Consider the following 24,395-nt stretch of genomic DNA (forward strand, 5'->3'; position numbering starts at 1 on the left):
AGCATGTGAAGAAAATGTTGTGATTTAAAACAGCACCACGGACTCAAACAATTGTCCTATTTGTTCAGAAAAAAGTACTTATTTAAATAATTAATTTGATCCCCTTGAAAGACTTTTTCTGTTCTTAACTATTTTTTTTTTTTATATATCTGACAGTTCTTGGTAATGATTAGTCATTTCTTGTAGAAATATTACATGTTGTGAGAGAGCCCTTTTTGGCAGCCAACCAAATTTTGTATATTGTCACAAAGGTACTTGAAGTCTATTGCTATTGTCATAAAGAATGACAAATTAGAAAAGTTGTATAGTATGTTGACAGATGTGTAGTGAACCTATAGTATGTTGAAACTGACTTATTTAATATGCAGTGTATTGATAATTGTTTTGAATATGTATCCAGTCATTTTTGTGAAAGATTTTGTGATAATAATCTTCAAAATGAGATGTTTTTCTTCAAATTTGATCTGATTTAAAATTTGAAAGGAGAACGTTGTTAAAATGTGTTTCTTTCTTTGACCTGTTGTATTATATGAGCATTTATTTTTCGTAAAATATGTTTAGGGACAGATTTGTCGTGATGGAATTTTCAAATTTTGAATAACAATTGACAGTCACTTTCTGGGGGTTTTCTTCAGAAGTATAAGGTTAAGATCCCAAATTGTTACTGAGCAGATTTTAAATTTAAAAAAAAAACAACATGCAAGCATGAAACCATATTAAAAGTACTTGAATTAAAAGAAATATGAACATTAGAATTCTATGATTAATTGGGGGAAATGATTAACAAAATTAGCAGCTTGGTCTGTTTTTGAATCTCTGTTTTCTGTAAGAGTTATTTCCCCTTACACAATTTTAAGATGTTACAATAGCTCTATTCTTGGATATCGATTTAAAAATGTCATTTAAAAAAAGTCCAAATTATAAGCCATAATTTGTTTTAATATGTTTCTTTTAGTTAAGAAATCTTTTAAAAATAAGTTTGGAATACTTTTTTTAAAGGCAACCGCAACATTCATTCTAAGAAATACATTTTTTATGAATAAAATGTATACATGCAGATATACATGTAATTCATATGTTTTCATCTGAGAAGGGGTAACCATCTAAGAACAGTTAAAATGCAGTGCAATATATGACCCAAGAATCAGACAATATCTTGTTCTCACATGAAGATTTGTTTGAGGATATTCATCTGTTTGCTAATTGAACTGGCTATAATATTAATTTCCATGTCGATAGATAGAAGATAATGTGTAATGTAAAAATATGAATATTGAATTTGCATAAGAAAATTTTCTTTTGAGGAGTGATATAAATTCCAATTACAGACGATTTATATTTATAATTTTGATAGTGGGAGTTGTCTGTCTTTGTGAAGCTTATAATGATATAGGCTTGATCTAAAGAATATGATGTCCAAACTTTTACAGTATGACATATAAGATTTACTATTGTCAGTGCATATGACATCATACATATTGTGTATAATATCACTACATTTCGTATATGACATCACTACATTTCGTGTATGACAACACTACAAATTGTGTATGACATCACTACAATATGTGTATGACATCACTACAATATGTGTATGACATCACTACATATTGTGTTATAATATCTCTATGAAATCATGCTGATTGTTTGACAAGTTGTAAACCACAATATTTAAGTGTCTGATGATATAGGTTGACCAATCAATTAAATACGACATCACAGAAAACCTATCGGTAAATTGTAGTGACATCATAGTAATTGCCTTTTGCTTTATTTGATGTGTCAATGACACCATTCCTTTTGTTCACTACTTTGTGGTGACATCATTGGTTATTGTTTGGAAGTCATAGTTGTTGTTTTTCACACCTGTTTTGTTTGAAATGACATCGTGCTCATTGTCTTTAATGTATCATTATGGTTGTATTTGATGCCATGCGGGTAAAAAAATGTGACGTCACGATTCCTAGCAAACACACACACGTAACACCTGTACACGTGTTGTTGTTGGTACATGTGCACTTGGATACAAATAGCTTGTTTGCCGTCAAATCTATTGTGAATGTACAAAGTTTATCTATCTGTGACATCAGATTTGTTGTATATGACGTCATTTGTATTGTTTATGGCATACCTGTCATTCTGAAGTGATTCTCTTCTATATATATATATACATGACGTCAGATGAAATAAAATCCATGATCTATATGTTGATTGTGTGTATGGTGATGTGTCCTGCAGGCTGTGAGAAACATATCATTGGGATTTAATAAATATATCTATTTCTAACACATCGTGTCACGTCTTATACTTGACTTGCTGCCATGGGCTGTCCTGTGTTGTTATCAGTGCTCCGCTTGAGATTTCTGCTATCAACAGAACTGTCATGGTACTGTTCATATTTAAGCATTGAACTGTGTTATGCCATTGACAGCCTATACGAATGATACAGTGCAAGTATTGGAGCTGCTGTTTCCTGGACTGAGCACAGATAAAAACAAGCTTGTAGTCTCTCATGAGTGTTTTATGTCCATACCAATGCTATAAGGTACACCGACATTTCTTGACAAACCTTGAGCACTCGCTCTTCAGTTACTATTAAGTAAAAGTACATCATTAATAATAAATTGCATGTATATTTCATTTACTGTCATGTATATGAAGCTATTATTTAGTAAAACTAATCAATACTAATTAACTTAATTGGTGCAGTGATAAGCTGCTGTTAATCAAACCCATCAGTGTAAGCTTTAGTCGGGTACACTGAACTAATATGAAGTAAAGCTACATCAGTACATACTTATTAATTCTATGCATATTACAATCACCAACAAAAACCGAATATTTAGTAAAATTGTCGGAGAAAATGTATTTTATTGTAGATTTGCAGGATCATACTGTGAGACAAAATCGTCAAGGATTTCATGTTGCTCATCAATGGTATATTTGTCTTTCCATGAAAGTAGGTCAAGGGAATTCATTTGAATTATCACAGAATTTTTTATCGAAGTATACTTCAGACCAAATACAATGACCCAACGCTTTTTGGTTATTCATAAAACCCAATCAAATGGTAACAACACGTTTGAACCTTAAGACCTTGATATACATGTAAATACATTTTTCTTCATCTGGTATCAATAAATTCGTAATTATTTCCTGATCATAAATTAATAAAGGTCATAGACACAACATTTACATCAATTATTTTCAGGGTAGTTCCATTAATCCTTTATCTATTTAATTCGATAGTAGGTCAATTAACCCGTTACTAGACGGGCGTACATTGTACATCTTTATGTAGAAGGCTAAGTTCACGTATCACGACTTCAGACCTTTATTAGAAAAACGTTTATTCAACCAAACATCGTACTAGCCAAAAACAACCCTAGCTATATATATAAAGGCTTCTTGGTTTTACAGAAGAATTTGTTTGAATATATACCACATTTGAATCATGTGACCTTGAAAATGGAACACGGTCATTCATTTAAACAAACTGATGTCCCTTCATCCATACATGCTACTGGCCAAATGTCATCTTGCTAGGCCGTGTGATTTTAAATCGTGTGCTTTTGAAAGCAGGCCATTATTTTGAGCAAACTGGGTAGCCCTTGATCCCAACATGTTCCTGACACATTATCTTTTGACGTTTTCGTCAACGGAATAAGTTGTTTAAAACTATGAACAGTCTTGTGATGTTGACCATTGGTCAAAGTCATTCCTTTCCAACATTCTTCTGACCATGTATCATGAAACAAGGCCTCAACTGTAGGCCCTTCATCCCAGCACGCTACAGGCCAAATATCATCACCTTAAGCTTATTGCTTCTTCTGGAGAAATCGTTTTAATGTTGTTGTTTTTTATACATGTGACCTTGAAAGTTCGTTAAGGTCATTAATTCGAACAAATCATCCAGGCTTGCTTCCCGCCAAAGCGCCATGATACACATATGTATAAAGTTTACAAGTTTTTACGAGTTTATTGCTTTTCCTCCGATACATTAAAATGTACAACATGAGGTATCAGAGTATAATAATACACATGTGATGACAAAATATCAGCTCACTTGCTCTCCGCGCTTATAATTCGTGCAGTATGTTACGAGCATGGCATTATGTTAAAGTCGAGAATGGTAAAAAGAAATCTAAAACAATGTAAAGACAATTTCACTCAATGTGATGATCAACAATGATAAAGCTTTATGATGATACGATGTTTTGAAATATCACAAACATGGACATAAATAAGAGTCGATATTTCCACAGCAGAGGAAAACCAAAAAAAAAAGAGGTAAGTAGTTAATTGAAAGTACGAAGTTGAGCAGTTTTAATGGGTCGACCTTTTACAAAAAATATCTTTAGAAAATAAAATCAAACAAAATGTCCTATTTCACAGCTAGCAAGATAAATAACACAGATTTTAAAATTTGTGACTCGCGCGCTTATCGATACGTATATGAAAAGTGTATTAAAATACAAATATGGAAATTAAGGAACAAGGTACAAAGTACATTATTTAATTTTACCAATTAAAAACAATGTTTATTAAACATGTATTGCATTACAGAAACACTTATAATTGTACTCTCGGGATTTATCATTTTCATGGGCCGGGGGCGAAAGCACGTTTTGTGCACACTTTAGCTTTTTGTTAAAAACAGAAAATAGTAATATAAAAAGTTATGTAAAAAGGGTATGTGCCTTTCCTAAAATGCAATTGTAATATACTGTATACTGACTGTGTTTGGAACAGTGAACAGCTATGGTGCTGTCCGTTTAGGAAAAATCACTTACATGATAGCATACATACATGTATGTACATATTGGTCCCACACTCCTCCCTATGTCACACTCTCTCTTACATCTATGTGATCTCACTCCCACTCTCCAAGTCGATTTGGTAATAACGTACTGCATGTAAGTGCATAATGTATTTGAAATATAACTACAGTATAAGATATTCTTGGACAAGGACATCATATATATATGTTCTTATATATATTTTGCAATAAATAGTTTAAATCAAAATTAAAATACCAAAAAAAAAATTTTGTGGATTTATGCATATTAATTTGCAGTCAATTAAGTTATGGTATATGCAGCAAAACCAGACAGCTATCTTGGACATGATCAATCTCTACACAGAGTTGTCCTCCCTTACACTCAATCCCAAGTGGGTGTAAGGAACATGGTACGTGTGGTACAGTAACATACATAATTTATTATATGACATGCTTCTTTTTCTTAAAAGAAAACAAAACTTGTTCTTGATCACAATGATATAAATTAGATATTCGTCCCTTACATCAGACACATTTCATATTCTTTCATGGAACAACAACTACGTCTGTTAAGACACCCTGTCTATTCCGACCAGCTAGTATAACGGTCCCGTAAGGGTTCGGTTTAGACCTTTTTTGAAGTCATTCTGCGGTGTGTCCGTCATCTTCGAATTAACCTCCACTGCGGTTTCCTGCTAAACATCGATCGTTCATCCTTTATCTTCCCAATCAATATTGCACTCTCCTGTAAGAATAATGAAATCATTATTTTTTCATTAATTCACATGTACTGATTTTTAAAAGTGAGGCAGCGAGTTGTTTCACCGTACTGTATTTACATTTTTTTTTTAATTTAGTAACTACTCTAACTGAAATTTTATCAATTTGCATGTTCACTGTCTAAATAACCTTGTTACAAAAATACAGCAATGTTATATACCCCCTCCAATGGAATCGAGTACTAACATAACACAAGTAAAATAAAAGGAATGTATTCAAGACAAACTCAATTTATTGTTAAAATAACCATTTATTTAATTGTAATTATTGTTTGTTACGTTTTAAGATTTCCCTTCATTGTAATTTAATTAACAATAACAACCCCATTCTAACCCTAAATTGTATCATTATGATCTTATTATAATTGTTTTGAAGTTTGACATCACAAAAGTTTCCCCCAGCCGTCCAGCGGTAACCCAAGGTAACATTGTTTGAACATGTCATATACAAGTCTTAATGAATTCGTCCCATCAGACATGCAGCATTTCAAAAACTTCTACATTTAGCTTTAAGTTTGACCTTTATATATGTGTGTGCCCACACGATAATCAGCTAGGTCCGTACGTCCTCTCAAACTTACATTCATGACAAAGTTTAACTCGTGAACTTGTATTATTATACCTGCGTCGATACCGAAAACAGCAGTGTTTGTGTTTAATGTACGGAATGTGAAACCCTGAAACAACGCATTTGCAACAATAGACTTTGCACGTCCAAAAAATTCCAACAAGCATCCCTGTATTGCAAAGGTAAGTAGGTGAGTTTGTTTTGTCGAGTGAGGGTACACGCAAGCATGTGAATATATAATACTGAGGACGCGTAAAAAGGGGGGTAACTCTGTAATTGTGTAGTCTTGTGCTCACAACTGGGTGGTACACAATAACACTGAGTGCGTAGGGCGTTTTGGTCAGTGTAGTGTCTCTTGGGTGGTGCATTTTGATTGAGGAATCACAAATTCTTTTTCTACCTTAACTATTCTCATTATTAAACGATGTGAAATTCCCACCGCCGTCTGCTCTTTTTCTGTAAGACAAAACATGTTACTATTTATAGCTATTAGCGATTACATTAGCTGTACACACATGTATATTGTACAAGAATATTAACATACTAGTACACACAGTAGACCTTCCTGATATTGGGCATTTTGCTTTCATAACAACTTGGATCAAGAGAACAGCGAACTACTTTGACACTCTTTCAAATTCGGAGACCATTATACAAGAGTTAAAATTAATGGGCGTGATGTACGAACCCAGGAAGCGACTAATGTGGGCCTGTTTCAGAGTCCGGTGTTTACCGCTGTCATATTACATGTACTCATCAAGTTAGGGATTTTTGAGGAGAACATAACTGAGGTGTAATGCCCAATTTCAACGTTAGGCTATCGTCATGTTTTGTGTCTCGTTAGATCTGTTGTCAGAACACAATGTAATATATATAAGTAAAGGAAATAGATTTAAGGCATCTCCAAAAGCTAAAAAGCTTACAACGATGTATTTTACAGCGAAAGATACAGCGATAGAATATGTCCAAACGAGATGATTGTTGTTGATCGTTGCCTACAGATCTACATAAGCAAAGGTTTGACTAAGCAAACACATTTGTCCGAAGTTCTCCACCCAAAACTATCTACTTCTATACGCTAGGTTGATATTCTAAGGAAAACGATAACAAGAAAGAAACATGACCCTCCACCTAAGCTTATATGACATAAATATGTACATTTTTACACCAATTCATTTACCAAGGGACATTATCTATCGTTTAAGGCAAATTCGCGGTGAGGAATTCTGGTTCTTGTGCTGAAGTCTCTATTCCGTCTGCAAAATAAAGGATGTCCTTAGTATTTTATTAAACCACGTGACACCATGTCGGGTTTAAGACATAGAACTTCTGTATTTCACTTATAATGATTTGTATCCTTTATATTTTGTAAAAAAAAATGTTTATTTATATTAAATCCCGGTAAAATAGTAACTGTTGCTCATTGGGGTCAAACGTACTCAGCAATGTCAACAGGAAGACGGGTACTGCTTGCCTATTGCCTCAGTTAATAGATAAGTAAACAATCGTAAGCTTAAATGTACTAATTGTTCAAACGTGAACCAAGCTTTAATTTTGCTTTCATAGTTATCATTTAGAACCTATTTTTGCTCGTGGTTTAACGTCCTTCAAACAGCCAAGGTCGGATGTCAACGGAGACACTACCGGAAAAAAGTAGAAAGTGAGAAATAAAATGAAATACTGTAGATCTCAAGTGTTGCAACAGGGGCAGCAGATTTTTTTCTTAAATTTCTTTGGTGTCCCCTTAGTAGAAGACACGAAAGAAAAGCCCCGATTCTGCACGTGATAGGGGGCACATAAGTCGCATTCTATGACATGCAGGGGGATAGAACAGGCCTACTCTTACAAATCTCTCCTTTATACCGTCTACTCGTCGTAACTGGAAATCATTAGATTTATCAGTACGATTGTTACCTTCCATACATCTATTTAAAGACACTCTTGCTTTAAATGTACAACCATCCCCTCCTATCTACTTCAGTTTTTAAATTATACAATTTACATACCAAACGGAGGCACATGTGTGGTCCCCTTAAATATGACCTTTACAGAGTGAATTTTGTCGCACGTCCAGTTTGCAGCTGAGGACATTATTATCATTGGTGTCATGTAATCGTAACTGTATGACCGGACAAGGCAATGGTAAGTTGTAGTAACTTATGCCTAATCCCTTGTTCAATTCAATCGGCAATTAAATACGTTTAAAGTACTTCTTTTCACGAATCGACATGGGCCAGCTTAGAATGGATGAAAATGATCATGAATAAACTACTGATGAGGCCAGTACGTTTTATATATAGTGTACTTTCAAATGAGGACTAAAAACAGAAAATATCCCAATCCTACACACATTTTACGTCACTTACCTTCGGATTAGAAAGTATGCAATACCAGCTACCAGGGCGACTCCAAACACCACGCCAAGGATAATTCCGGCTATCGCTCCCCCACTAAGTGAAGAATCCTTGTTTTGAGTCCGTTTCGCTGTTCAAGAAATACCACAGAAAATAATTAAAAACTGTACGTCATTTATTTATTTATGCATTCATTCATTTGTTTTCGTTGTTATTTCTATTCAAAATTTTCCATTCGTGTTCTTTCGTCTCTCGATAACAAGAGCGAAAAATGAAACGAAGGCAATTGTTATCCGTTTTTCGCTTAGTATTGATAGCTTACCTGCGCCCGGATGTGACATCTTTATAGACCGGAAGTGATTAAAAGAATATTGAATTTATAACAAAAATCTCACCTATATTGCACTGGTCTCCTTGCCAACCAGAAGAGCACCCGTTGCTGCACGTGCCGTTGGACCTCTTACATAGATTGTTCAGACAGTTATTCCCACACGTCTCATTACACATAATACCAAAGCTACCGGCAAGGCAGCCATCTTGACATGCACCGGAAGTGACATCACATACCGTCATATTGTTGATATCTGGTTGACAATTTAGACATTCGTCTTTGCATGTCATTCCATAATAACCTGAAGAACATCCGTTCGAACAATATCCGGTAAACTTTTCACATTCCCTGACACCGTTGGATGTGAAACAATTGCCACAATCTTCCATACAAAGTAATCCATATTTTCCATGGAAACATGATCCGTGAAATGGCGAACCTGTGTTATTTTCGTATTTATTGACACAATCTGGACATGGAATACTACAATTGGCGCCTCTGTATCCGATACCGCTGAAACCGGTGTTACACATAAGGCATGCCCCGGAATTTTGGTCGCACACATAACAATTTTCAGGGCATTTTTTATCGCAGTATCTCCCATGTTGTCCTGGCATGCATCCTTTCTCACAGCCTTTCGTCTGAGTACAAGTAACATCCAAACACCCATCACACCTGGCCACACAGTTGTTTCCATAGTAACCAAGTTTACATTCTATCGAATATAAAACAGGCAGTATTCATTATAGATAATGTGTTCTAGCTTTTGCAAAAATGAACATAAAATAAGCAAATCCAATGAATTATGTGGAACTTTGTTTTGAAAATCGTGATTAGATATTAATGTTTATAAATTCTTGAATAGGAATTTTATGTTCGAATAAGTTTTGAAAGTACATTTGAAGCTGTTTTAGACAGATTTTTGGTATACATATATTATTCGTAGAGACAGGTACATATTTGACATCTAAAGATATTTTTTTGATAATGCTGATATAGTATTTAAACATGTTGACAAGCTTTCAACGCTGGTTTGACTTTATGCAATATTTCATTTATTAGGGAAATCATAGTATTTTTTTCCCCAGAAATTTTAATGTTGAACGGTATAAGTTCCGGTGGTAGTAGCATTTACCTGAACAAGATCCCGATTCTCTGGCGCAGGAATGGTCTACACAGTGCTCAGAACAGGTGAAGAAACAGTATTGACCGTACATTCCGTCCCTGCACCCGTGACATACACCGGTACCCCGGTCACAGCCATCCTCACTACAATACGAGGAACAGTCCAGTGAACACCGTTCGGTATAATATCCTGGTACGCATCCTTTTGTGCAGTTTCCGGCTGTATTGTCACACTTCCGGTCTATACAATTTTCATTACACTTCTCATCACAATAGTGTGAGATAGAATAATGGTAACCCTCAACACAAGCCTCTAAACATTGACCTGAAGCGGTACAGTTCCGGTTCAAGCAATGGTCACATGGTACACAGCCGACATCCACGCCAGAGTGGTATCCTGCAGTACACCCGTTGCAGTACGCTATGACTTCGTGGCCTGGTGCTGTAAACCACACGCAGTTATCACAGTGTGGAAAGTTCACACTGCATTGTATGTCACAGGTTGGGCCGACCCAATCGTTCAGACAACCGTGTTCACATTCTCCACTCATGGGATCACATGAACCATTGCAGTGTGAGCTACATAGCGTATCACATGTCGGTCCATGGTAGTCGTCCAGACAACCGTTTATGCACGTGCCGTTGTTGCTATCACAACTTCCGTTACAGTGGTCACTACAAGGACAGCATCCGGCATCCTGTGTAAACCAGGAGTCGTTCTTACATTTCAAACAATTGTGTGTACCAGGGTCTCTTTTCAAGCACTCGGACCGGCGACATTTGCAAAGGGATCCATAATTGTCAGACCAGCCGATACACATTCCGATACAATTCTTTCCATCACGCGAACATTTTTCACAATCACTAGGACACCGCATTTCGCATCTGCCGCCATAATAACCATCCATACATGTGATACATGTGCTGTTATCAACGCAGAGGGAACAGTTGCCATAACATTGCATGGAGCAATCGTCTCCGTACCATCCGTTTGCGCATGTGCATGTCCCAGTGAGTTGGTCGCACGTGTCTCCCTGACAATGAGCTGGACACGACCCACTGCAATGAGTCCCTGTAGATCCTGACTTACACTCATAACAACGCTGTATTCCTTCATCATTTATGCATTTACTGCAGTTAGTGTCTTTACAGCGGTCGGTACAATTGTAGCCTGTATATCCAGGATTGCACGAAGTGCACCTGCCTGTGGGCTGAAAACAGCTCGCGCCGCCAAGGGAATCGTAACAGTTTTCAGGACATGTGTGGTTACAGCTCTCTTTTCCCCAGTAGCCGGGTTTACAGCCATATTTACATTCTCCCGTTACTGCGTCACATCCATAGTGGCAATTTTCCGGACATACTTTGCCACACTTCTCTCCAAACCAAAAGGACGAACAACTAAAACACAGTCCAGATTGTCGGCACCCCACATAACAGTTATCCGGACAACTGTCGTTGCAAAAGTTTCCGTGATAATTTTTCGCACAATAATTACAGGAACCCGTCGTCCTGTTGCAACCGTAGCGACAATTTGATGTGCAATTAAATTCGCATCCGTCACCATAAAAACCGCTTATGCACGTGCCATTGCAGATATCAGTGTTGTTAAGACAGTTCCCATGGCAATTGGAGCAATTTTCACCTACAGCACGAAATGAGGAAAGTTAAAGTGTAGTAATGGAAACATAATATAGTGTACTGATAGAAACAGAATAAAGTGTAGTGATGGAAACGGAATATAGTGTAGTGATGTAAACAGACTGTATTGTAGGGATGGAAACAGAATATAGTGTAGTGATGGAAACAGAATATAGTGTAGTGATGGAAACAGAATATAGTGTAGTGATGTAAACGGAATATAGTGTAGTAATGTAAACGGAATATAGTAAAGTAATCGAAACGGAATATAGTGTAGTGATGGAAACGGAATATAGTAAAGTAATCGAAACGTAATATAGTGTAGTGACGGAAACGGAATATAGTAAAGTAATCGAAACGTAATATAGTGTAGTGATGTAAACAGAATATAGTAAAGTAATCGAAACGGAATATAGTGAAGGGATGGAAACGGAATATAGTAAAGTAATCGAAACGTAATATAGTGTAGTTACGGAAACGGAATATAGTAAAATAATCGAAACGTAATATAGTGTAGTTACGGAAACGGAATATAGTAAAATAATCGAAACGTAATATAGTGTAGTTACGGAAACGGAATATAGTAAAATAATCGAAACGTAATATAGTGTGGTGATGTAAACAGAATATAGTAAAGGAATCGAAACGTTACATAGTGTAGTGATGTAAACAGAATATAGTAAAGTAATCGAAACGTTACATAGTGTAGTGATGTAAACAGAATATAGTAAAGTAATCGAAACGGAATATAGTGTAGTGATGGAAACGGAATATAGTAAAGTAATCGAAACGTAATATAGTGTAGTGACGGAAACGGAATATAGGAAAGTAATCGAAACGTAATATAGTGTAGTGATGGAAACGGAATATAGTGTAGTGATGGAGACGGAATATAGTAAAGTAATCGAAACGTGATATAGTGTAGTGAAGGAAACGGAATATAGTATAGTAATCCAAACAGAATGTAGTATAGTGATGGAAACGGAATATAGTGTAGTGATGGAAACGGAATATAATATAGTGATAGAAACGGAATATAGTATAGTAGTCGAAACGGAATATAGTGTAGTGATGGAAACGGAATATAGTATAGTAATCGAAACGAAATATAGTATAGTGATGGAAACGGAATATAGTGTAGTGATGGAAACAGAATAAAGTATAGTAATCGAAACGTAATATAGTGCAGTGATGGAAACGGAACAAAGTATAGTAGTCGAAACGGAATATAGTGTAGTGATGGAAACGGAATATAGTATAGTAATCGAAACGGAATATAGTGTAGTGACAAAAAAGGGAAAATAGTGTAGTGATGGAAACGGAATTTAGTATAGTGATGGAAACGGAATATAGTATAGTGATAGAAACAGAATATAGTATAGCAATCCAAACGGAATATAGTGTAGTGATGGAAACGGAATATAGTGTAGTGATGGAAACAAAATATAGTATAGTAATCCAAACAGAATGTAGTATAGTGATGGAAACGGAATATAGTATAGTGATAGAAACAGAATATATTGTAGTGATTGAAACAGAATATAGTATAGTGATGGAAACAGCATATATTGTAGTGATTGAAACAGAATATGGTGTAGCAATGGAAATAGAATATAGGGCAGTGATGGAAACAGAATATAGTGTAGTGATGTAAACAGAATATGGTGTAGTGATTGAAACAGAATATAGTATAGTGATGGAAACAGAATATAGTATAGTGATGGAAACAGAATATAGTATAGCAATCCAAATGGAATATAGTGTAGTGATGGAAACGAAATATAGTATAGTAATCGAAACGTAATATAGTGTAGTGATGGAAACGTAATATAGTGATTGAAACAGAAAAAAGTGTAGTGATAGAAACAGAATATATTGTAGTGATTGAAACAGAATATGGTGTAGCAATGGAAACAGAATATAGGGCAGTGATGGAAACAGAATATAGTGTAGTGATGTAAACAGAATATGGTGTAGTGATTGAAACAGAATATAGTATAGTGATGGAAACAGAATATATTGTAGTGATTGAAACAGAATATAGTATAGTGATAGAAACAGAATATATTGTAGTGATTGAAACAGAATATAGCATAGTGATGGAAACAGAATATAGTATAGTGATGGAAACGGAATATAGTGTAGTGATGGAAACAGAATATGGTGTAGTAATGGAAACAGAATATAGGGCAGTGATGGAAACAGAATATATTGTAGTGATGTAAACAGAATATGGTGTAGTGATTGAAACAGAATATAGTATAGTGATGGACACAGAATATAGTGTAGTGATGGAAACAGAATATAGTGCAGTAATGGAAACAGAATATAATAATAATAATAATGTTTATTTCAGGAAATAGATCATAGACATCACATGTAACATGATAGATGACATACATATTACAGTTCAACATACATATATATTACTAAAAATATTAAATAGAATATCACAGGTTTTTGGGGCAGTCCAAGGAGCAGGTGATTGGGGCATCCCCTTCCTACAAGCTCTCCGAACGCTCAAATATTAATGAACCTACATGCATTAAATTGTCGTCAGTAATAAAATATTGTAATATCTTAAAATGTTATATTATATATGAAACTAAAATTCATGACTGATTTTAAGATATGGGTAATTATATTTATACAATTAATACAACACAAGCATTGATCTATAGTCCTGAGGATAGCCCATGAAAGCTCGAAAGCTTATTTCCAATGGGGTCCATGTTATATTGATCACGGGGAAAGATTTTGGCAGGAGGGAATGAATGACAACATATTAACTTTATTGTCCGTACCTATAGTAATTCCGTAATGACTATTTAATCTAAAAAACACACACATATATATATGTTCAGGTTTAAATAGTTAGCCCAACTTAAAATATGTAACGTGACTTTCCAACTATTTATATTAAAAAAAAAAAAAACGGTAAAGATGTCGTCAGCACGGGGATTGCAGTGACACAAAGTTTGTTTTCTTAGGGTTGGGGATCCCCCTACCAGCAAAGTCTACTTGTTTTGTGCCACCGTAATCACATATAATTGTGTTATCAGCATGAATTTTGAAATTTAAAAGCAAGTTGTTTCTTCACTGCTGCCTTAAATGCATATATGGATTTTATACCCTTGATTTTGTCAGGCAGACTATTCCAGTCATGGATCCCGTTAAAATAAAAAGTACAGGTATCTTTCCCTTTACATGGTGGAACAACAAAATTAAAAAGACATGATCGTGTGTTATGCTGATGAACACCTGACACTTTTATGAAGTTTAGGTTTAAGTAGGATGGACATTTTCCATAAAAAATCTTGTGCACATGATTGAGTCTTAATTGTTTGACTCTATATTCTATATTTAACATATTGAGCTTTGACAGTTCAGTGGGAGTGATACTCGTTCTGGGTTCTAATTGGCTAATAAATCTGACAACTTTATTTTGTAAAACCTGTAATTTGTTCTTCATTTTCTTGTTCAATCCTGAGTACCACGCGGAGCATGCATAATCTAGGTGACACTGTATTAGTGCAGAACATAAACTTTGTCTGGTTTTTGTAGTTAGTCATTTACTTTGTCTGTATAAAAATTTCAGTCTAGAATTTACTTTCCTCACGATGTTTTCTACTATTTCTTCGCCAGACATACAACAACCTATATTAGCTCCAAGATATTTCACAGATTTTGTTGATTTGATGGTATGATTGTTTGCGACAATTTCAAAATGATCAATTTGATTTATTATTTGTTTGTTCCAAATAGCATGCTCTTTGTTTTACCTAAATGCAACGAAAGCTTATTATCAACTAACCACTCTGCACATGATTCAAGTACAGCACCAAGTTTCGTGGAAATTATTTCTGGGCTTTTATGTGCGAAAAGGATAACACTGTCATCGGCATATAATAGTAATTTGCATTCTCCATCAATGCTGATTGCCATATCGTTGACATAGCATAAGAATAAAAGAGGGCCTAAAATACTACGTTGTGGTATCTGGGTCCGAGTAGATATCGTTAATTTTGACTGTCTGATGTCTGTTACTCAGATATGATCTAAACCAATTTACAGATGTCACACCCATCATTTTCAACTTGCCAAACAGAATGTCATGGTCAACCGTGTCAAAAGCTTTGAGCAGGTCTAGTAGCAACATGCCAGTGTATAGACCTTTACTAGTATTACATTTAATGTGGTCTAGCAAATGTATAAGACAGGTATCAGTGGAGTATGCCTTCCTAAACCCTGATTGATATTCATAAAGCATGTTGTTGTTTTTTTTTATCAGAAATGCTTCCATCTGTGAATACACCGTTCGTTCCAATAGTTAAAAGACAATGCTCAAGATACTTACTGGTCTGTAATTACCAGTATCCAGACTACTACCTTTTTTATAAAGAGGTTTGACTCGGGCAGATTTCATATCATCTGGAACTCTCCCTTCTATAATTGACATGTTAATTAAAAACGTGATAGGAATTTTCAAGACTTCAGCGCCATCTTTCAAAAACTTGGCTGGGATTTCGTCCAGTCCTGTACTTTTACTCTGATTTAGTTTACAATGTTCCTTAAAGATATACTCCTCTGATACCTGACGGAGAACAAACTTCTTCTCTCTTGGATTTCTTAATTTGTAAAAATTCGTTAAAAGATACTAGAGCTGAACCTATGGAGTACAACTTCATAGCTGGAGGTAACTCTTGTACCAATTTGGAAGCTACATTTGTAAAATAGTTATTAAATGATCTGCTACACCTTTGTGGTCATGACAGTTTTCTCCATCTATATTCAAAACAATATTTGAATCTCCTTTTGCTTTTTTTTATTGCCCAAATCTTTCAGATGATGCCATAATTTCTTTGAATCATGTTTGTTTTCTTCTATTTTTTCCGAAAAGTAATTTGACTTAGCATCTTTTACATAGTATAGTGATGGACACAGAATATAGTGCAGTGATGGAAACAGAATATAGTGCAGTGATGGACACAGAATATAGTGCAGTGATGGAAACAGATTATAGTGCAGTGATGGAAACAGAATATATTCTAGTGATGTAAACGGAATATTTTGTAGTGATGTAAACGGAATATAGTGAAGTAATGGAAACAGAATATAGTGCAGTGATGGAAACAGAATATAGTGTAGTGATGTAAACGGAATAAAGTGTAGTGATGTTAACAGAATATAGTGCAGTGATGGAAACAGAATATAGTATAGTAATGTAAACGGAATATATTGTAGTGATGTAAACGGAATATGGTGCAGTAATGGAAACGGAATATAGTGTAGTGATGTAAACGGAATATTTAAGGATTGACCTTCATTTTGACTGCGTATACGGTAGCATCTTTTACATAATATAGTGATGGACACAGAATATAGTGCAGTGATGGAAACAGAATATAGTGCAGTGATGGAAACAGAATATAGTATAGTAAACCAAACAGAATGTAGTATAGTTATGGAAACAGAATATATATATATTATAATGATGGAAACAGAATATAGTATAGTAATCGAAACGTAATATAGTGCAGTGATGGACACAGAATATAGTGCAGTGATGGAAACATAATATAGTGTAGTGATGGAAACGGAATATAGTGTAGTGATGTAAACAGAATATAGTATAGTAATCCAAACAGAATGTAGTATAGTAATGTAAACGGAATACATTGTAGTGATGTAAACGGAATATGGTGCAGTAATGGAAACGGAATATAGTGTAGTGATGTAAACGGAATATTTAAGGATTGACCTTCATTTTGACTGCGTTCATACTACCGTATACGCAGTCAAACTGAAGATCAATTCTTATATTTACATATTTTTCTACTACAGTATGATGGTACACGTCAGACTGTAAATTACGTCATTAATAGGAAACAATGGTCTCCAAGGAATCTCACTGCGAATACGTTAATTTATACGCAGTCATGGTTTACACAGCTTCAATGGGAGCGAATATAAATATAGTGTAGTAATGGAAACAGAATGTAGTGTATTGATGGAAACAGACTATATTGTACGGATGGAAAAAAATATGGTGTAGTGATGGAAACATAATATATTGTAGTTATGTAAACAGAATATAGTATAGTAATGGAAACATAATGTAGTGTAGTGATGGAAACAGACTATAGTGTAGTGATGTAAACGGAATACATAATGTATATTGTAGTGATTGAAACAGAATATGGTGTAGTAATGGAAACAGAATATGGTGTAGTAATGGAAACAGAATATAGTGCAGTGATGGAAACAGAATAAAATGTAGTGATGTAAACGGAATATAGTGTAGTGATGGACACAGAATATAGGGCAGTGATGGAAACAGAATATAGTGTAGTGATGTAAACAGAATATGGTGTAGTGATTGAAGCTAATATAAATAAGGTTCTTCTTGTCATAAAATGGCGTCGATAGATACATGTATGTAAACATAGTGTCCGTATATTATGATTTGATGTTTTAAACACATCCTGTTGAGCTCTAGAAGTACTGACATATTTTACGGGGCCACCAGGTATATTACCGGAAGTGGGATAAGGAAGTTTGAACATATCTCCCTTCCCGGGGAACTTCCGGGGAACTCCCTTACCGGGGAACTCCCTTACCGGTGAATTTTACATTTGTATTGCCTGGCGAATTTGACGAGTTTGCAGAAATACGCACCACTACATGGGCTAGGTTAGCTTCCGGTCTAGTTTTTTCGAGCTTTGTTAGCTGAACGATACAATCAGGTACTTTTAAAAACAAAAACAAATGTTTAGTAAATACGTGCATAACAAGGTAACTGTAGTGTATATTATCTGAAGTCAAATCTTTAGACACTTTCAAACACTTTAGTCTGGTCCCCATTGAATAACAAAATGTGCAAAACCGTTGTCAACAATCTTTGTTCAAAAAGAGCACACCAACAAACCACTAGTATAATACACACCTCGGTTTCACAATGATGAGCAGCATTTGATATTTTACATAGGATGTGTTATCTGCGAACAGTACATCACGTTTAACATTAAATTTGTAATCTGACGAATCTTTAACCGATGGTACTGTTGAGTTTATTTCCAGATGGATTATTGAGAACTTTATGGTGTAATCAATGTGTACATAAAATCCTGTGTTCGGGCTAAATGAATGGAAGTCTACCTAACCTCTCCCCCTCCAACCAAACTTATAACTATCACAAAACATATTCGATGTCTTGTGTTCTTTTCCTCTCATCACAGGGGATGGTCCTGGAGGTATGGGCATGCCAAAGATATTTTGCCAATCGTCTTGGAGGAAGGATTTGAGCTTTAAAGTTGTGGTTTAGTAAAATGAAAAGGTCTGGTAGAATGGAAAAAAATTATCAGTAAAGCCAAATCTAAGATCGTATACAAAGCTCACAGGGACATGGATCGCTTTACTTGTAATATTAAAAAATAGGGGTCTCCTATACTAAATTATTAGTATAGGAGACCCCTATTTTTTTAATATTACAAGTAAAGCGAGCCATGCCCCTGTGACCAAGCTGGGCACCAATCGTTTAAGGTGACATTTTTCAGAGTAAGTGATGGATAGAGATCCCCTTAGGGGCCCCTATCAGCAAACAGTATGCGTATGTCTGTTGACCTTTGGTAGAATAACTATTTTTCTTATAATTAGGATATGAAGAGGAAATCTAGGCAGTATTGATTAGTATTGATGGATATTGGTGACCGATTTGATCTATGACCTTTGCTGATTTACATACTGACTTTTGATATACATAACAGTTTTACATTCTCTTGTAAGATGTTCAAGTCAAAGGTTTGTCAAAATATAGATCGATACTGATGATCTGATTGACCTATGACCTCATAAACCTAGATTTGTCCTCGTATACGGACATAAGGTTGTGATATATCTGTTCTATTTCTGTCTCCTTTTCTCTGTCATCCTACATATCTGCATGTGTATTTGTAATAGCTATGAATAAAACATGGTTTACACTAAAACATGCATACTATGTAATATCTACAATATAAAAAATATAAATATAGTACATTACCAGGTGGTAAAATGTCTGTTTGGGTCGATACCGGCGGGTTCGTGCTTGATTGGCAGCAGCAAAGCGAAAACACAGAGACACACAATGTCAGCAACAAAACTAACCCTTTTCCATCTTCCATGGCTGGAGAGGTGTTTCAAATAGTGTCACAGGTTTGTCGGCAGGTATATACAGGTATCTATATCTACAAACCGTATCTACTGCTGATAACCATGTAATGTATATTGACTGTGTACCTGTACATTTATATACCAGACAGTAAGGAATGGATTTTTTTCAGCTTAGCTTAAATTTCCCCCTTGTGCTTGATTCTGTCATTTTTATTTGATTCGTTGAGTTTTAGGTATTTCAAAATACGACATTGCGTAACTTTACGAAATGTTGATATTTGTGTATATATACGTATGACTCATAGTATAAGTACTGATAGCGGCTTCCCCTAATGCGGCGAACGGATGACGGAACGATAGCTTATCTCTTAATTACGGACGAGTAATATTTACAGCAAATATAAACGTTTCATCAAAAGCAGTATTACAACGAACTGTATCCTTAGAACTAGCTGTATTATCATAGACACGCGGGAAGATTATATTTGTCAAAGTGGAAATCATTTTTAATAACTCGTTCCGTTTTCCGTTCCTCTGTTTGTCTCTTATCAACATTACAATATATAGGTTACATTCCAACTTCACGACAGCATTAAGTAGGTCACCCTCCCTACAAACGATGATACTCTTAACATCAAGATTTATTTTCTGGTAGCAAAGGAATCTTGGTGTGTTGTTAGAAAATGTTGCTACATATATAGATGTACGTGTAGATGTTCATCATGGGATGGGGGAGATCTACTGTAGTTGACATGGAATGTTATTACGGGATTGGGGAGAAATTACATGGAACCTCAATATTTAATGCACGATTTTTAAAAATTTAAGACTGAAATGTTGATCAATCTCTTGACGTCAAGTCATTATTAAACATAAAACCAAGACAAATCGATATAAAATAAGGCTGAATAGTTAATTAAAGACATTTGGTATCTTTCTCTTATCGAAAGATTGATTTGCTCGATATATTCGTACGAGTTCTGGATGAGGAGATAAACAACATACGACGGTAGATTTTTAGAGCCGAATTTTTCGACTCCATTGGGACTATATGATTCTCCAAAAACGAAAGGAACTACCTTTTTCACAATATTTTTACTTAATTTAAATTTTAAGAATTACATCTCTGGGACATACAATTGTATGACATGTTTTTCCATTAAAAACTGTTTTTAGAAAGAAAACTTAATTTCGATTTTTAATAAATAAACCAGCAGCAGTAGCAGCTGACGCCAGCGACGGTGGACAGACGTGGTCACATGCAAAATGTGCTCAAGAAACCCCGAACAAGACAGGAAAGCTCTAAGATGCAGAAAGTCCCTCGACCACTTCTGCAACCAATATCTCGATAAAAGCGTCAAAGTCTACAACATACTCGCGGAATCTTCCGACACTATTTGGATCTGTTTACCATGTAGAGTTACAGTGGAGAAAAATCTTCACTCAGAACTCCAGATAGAGACAGGCACAAAACACTGGCAACAACGACAACAAACTACCGATAGATACTGATGTCATCGCTGAAATAAACGGGATTAAAAACTAAGGAAAAATAACATCTTTGTTTTTGGAATCAAGGGGTCAATTAATGAAGACGGCTCTGCTAGGAAGAAAACTGACGAAACAGAAGTCAACGGAATGCTTGCAACATGCAATCTAAACTACGAGGACAGGGTTCAATAAGTCATCAGACTAGGGATATATGAGGACAAATAAGAAAGCCAGACCGTTACTAGTGTCATTTGTATGTTCAGAGGACAAGAAGGATTTCTTTAAAAATATAAAGAATCTGAAAAAGGAGGAAAAACACATTAAAATTAGGATAAATAACGATCTTACTAAAAAGGAACGTGAGCAGAAAAATCCATTAAGAAATGAGGTAAAACTAAAAGAGAGCAATGAAACGGGGAAATTAATATTTCGAGTACGGGGACCGCCTTGGAACAGGAAATCGTCCAGCTTGCAATACAGAAAGACAACAGTCAGGTATATAAGAAATAACTGATAAACAAGTTATTTTTGAACCATTATCGCATAATATATAATAGGAACAATTTTGAATGATAATTTACAAATGAGGAAACACTAACCAACAAATTAGAAGAGCTTAGAGCTAGGATAAATATTGGAAATACAATGAGTATCGGAAAAGATGACACACAAGTACTGCCCAAATCTGTAGATTTCTTCCAACGACATCTGAGTTGGTGATAGAAGGATATGACTTATTTTGAAATCACATTAGCGGAGAAAATGGAATTCGTAGAACAACCCTCTACCTCAATTCAAATCTGAAAGCGATTGCAGTATCCATTTCGACAGTTTTTAAGGAACACATCTTTGTTAGTGTCAACTTGGCTGAAGGAAATAAACCTATGATTGGTTGTATATACAGAAGTCAGAGCAGTAGTGAAGAAAACAACGACAGATTAAATAACCTTCTGTTTAAAGTAGGTAACTTTAAATATTCACATACACTTATTGTGGGGGGAAATATGGTTGCCAATCTACATGTCCAAAGTGCTCTTGGCAAAAGTGGTTATGGATGTATCGCCATCCGTTCATAGGCACCTTACATAAACCAGTGCAATAGCGAAACTCAACTACATCAGTGGTAACTATCTAAAGATGAGGGAAGAGCTAAACATAGACCGGGATACATGTCTAAAATCCGAGAACATGAAGGAAAACTACAACACATTTATTATTAAATTGTCAATCATGCAATAGACCAACACATTCCAAAAATAAAAGTAGCGAAGAAGAAACATCAACAAACATTAGATGACGAAACAGTAGAATCAGTTAAGAAAAAACACAGATGGTGGAGGAGATTCATGAACAACAAAGGATCTCAACAAATATGGTAAGTATGGCAAGGCAAGACACAAAGTAAAGAGCTTGGCGCGAAAAGCTTAAAAAACAAGTGGAACAAAATATCGCAAAGGGTGTGAAAACCAACCCGAAGACATTTTGGAAATACGCCAATTCCAAAACAAAAACTAGAACAGGAATATCTGAACTGTACGTAAATGACAATGGTAAAGTGGTTTATATCGCTAAAAGCGACAGTAAAATGGCAAACCTATTTGCGGACTATGGTAGCAGTGTTTTTACAAGACAACCGAATGTAAGAACGTGGAAGTAAGATGAAAGTGATTTTTTCCGCCCAATGTCGGGCTCGGCTTTTATATATACTGCAGAAATCAGTGCGCACAACGTGCGTTGTAAGTGCGGAGCTCGTGCTTACTCGGTACGGTCTACGTCAGTTCTGCGTGCTCATTTGACAGCAGAACTGGGGAAGTGCCGGGTAAGCACAGACCACGCACTTATCACGTGCGCAGCACGCACGTGCTAAGTGCGCCGTCCGTAGAGCAAATGACCGTGGGAAAAATGTAAAAGACTCACGAAGTCAGTGCGTTGTGCGCTCATTGGCTGTAGAAGGCACACGCGTCAACCGTACTGGAGTGAATCCGTAGCCCGACCGCATCCCGAACGCAGCGAAAGCTCCTCATGCACTAAAAGTGCTACGGCGTGTCTGCGTGATCCCAAATCCGTAATGAGGCGGTACTCACCACGTACGGATCCCCAAATTTTGCCCACGTTTTTGCAAGTAGACAGCGCGCACTTGCAAGTACGGCGGGTTGGGACCTAGGCTTAAAGTAACTGGAGTTCCTTACCTGAGAACGTGATTCAAGCACCAAATCTTATAAGTTTCGAAACTGCATTGCTCAATTTTCGAAAAGTGATGAAAGGAGATTCACAACAACATTGGAGTGACGTCACATCAAAAACATTGATATTCAATATGACTTATACAGGTAGATATACTTGCGTTCAGAATTAACTTGGTTAAAACTAAGTTAAATAAGTTAATTTTCTCGCACGCATGACTACTTTTTCCATTATGAGACCGCTGAAAAACGTTATCCGTGCTACCACAAATATCTTTTGTTTCTGCTTGACGTACATATTAAATATATGTGTTTTTGGCTCTTATATCGGAAATTTATTTCATCTGATTCTCCTAGTGATAAAAGAAACCGCGCCGTGTTACGGTACTAGGCATAGCCATTCAGCGTAATGATACGTACAGACAGTACTATTAATTTATTCAAAATAGGTTTGGTTTTTCACTTTCGATTCCGATATCGTCTTGACTTGGAACATTCTGATTTAAACATATTTGTTATATTTGCATCTAATATACAAAAGGGATTGGGCACAAGTTTTTCAACTTATATAAAGCCTTCTCAAAAACATAATAAAAAATATATTTACTTGGAACACACATGTAATAAGGACGGTCCGTTGTAGTCAGCAGAAAACATCGTTGCTATAGTTATTTGTAATTTTTGCGTCAAGTTATTGGTTTTCTTGTAAAAAATAAAGCGTACAATAGATTAAAACATAAAACATCTTAGCTCTTTATGAATTTTGTCAACTTTAGGCTAAGAGTCACACTTCTGAAGCCTTTTTGGAGTGGCTCCTAATTACTGATGTGGATTTCCAAGTTTCAGAGTGGTCACCTTTAAACTAATAACCTTGACTAAACCAAGATCCCATGAGGAAAACAGGTAAACAACATTCTAAAAGGGTAAATAGTTTTTACATGTACATGTAGCCTGTAGTGTAAGCTATACTTGTTGTAGTTTGCAAACAAATTAAA

At 35.6% G+C, this 24,395-nt stretch overlaps 1 protein-coding gene across 3 annotated transcripts; it reads right to left on the bottom strand.

Annotated features, from left to right (window-relative positions):
* Positions 1–5,048: 5,048 nt before the first annotated feature.
* On the bottom strand, positions 5,049–19,762 carry LOC110449236 (multiple epidermal growth factor-like domains protein 6). Of its 3 annotated transcripts, none has more exons than XM_021495966.1 (6): positions 19,617–19,762; positions 9,948–11,579; positions 8,877–9,527; positions 8,494–8,611; positions 6,528–6,583; positions 5,049–5,525 (listed from the first exon to the last, which is right to left on the bottom strand). In XM_021495966.1, exons 1-5 carry the CDS (start codon positions 19,735–19,737, stop codon positions 6,529–6,531), a joined length of 2,577 nt encoding a protein of 858 aa, XP_021351641.1. In that variant the 5' UTR covers positions 19,738–19,762; the 3' UTR covers positions 5,049–5,525; position 6,528. The 3 variants fall into 3 exon arrangements, with proteins under 3 accessions (XP_021351641.1, XP_021351640.1, XP_021351642.1); XM_021495965.1 differs by lacking the exon at positions 6,528–6,583 and adding an exon at positions 7,308–7,383; XM_021495967.1 differs by lacking the exon at positions 6,528–6,583.
* Positions 19,763–24,395: the final 4,633 nt, after the last annotated feature.

The sequence above is a fragment of the Mizuhopecten yessoensis genome, unplaced genomic scaffold (assembly GCF_002113885.1).
Source record: "Mizuhopecten yessoensis strain PY_sf001 unplaced genomic scaffold, ASM211388v2 scaffold4535, whole genome shotgun sequence".
Lineage (NCBI taxonomy): Eukaryota > Metazoa > Mollusca > Bivalvia > Pectinida > Pectinidae > Mizuhopecten > Mizuhopecten yessoensis.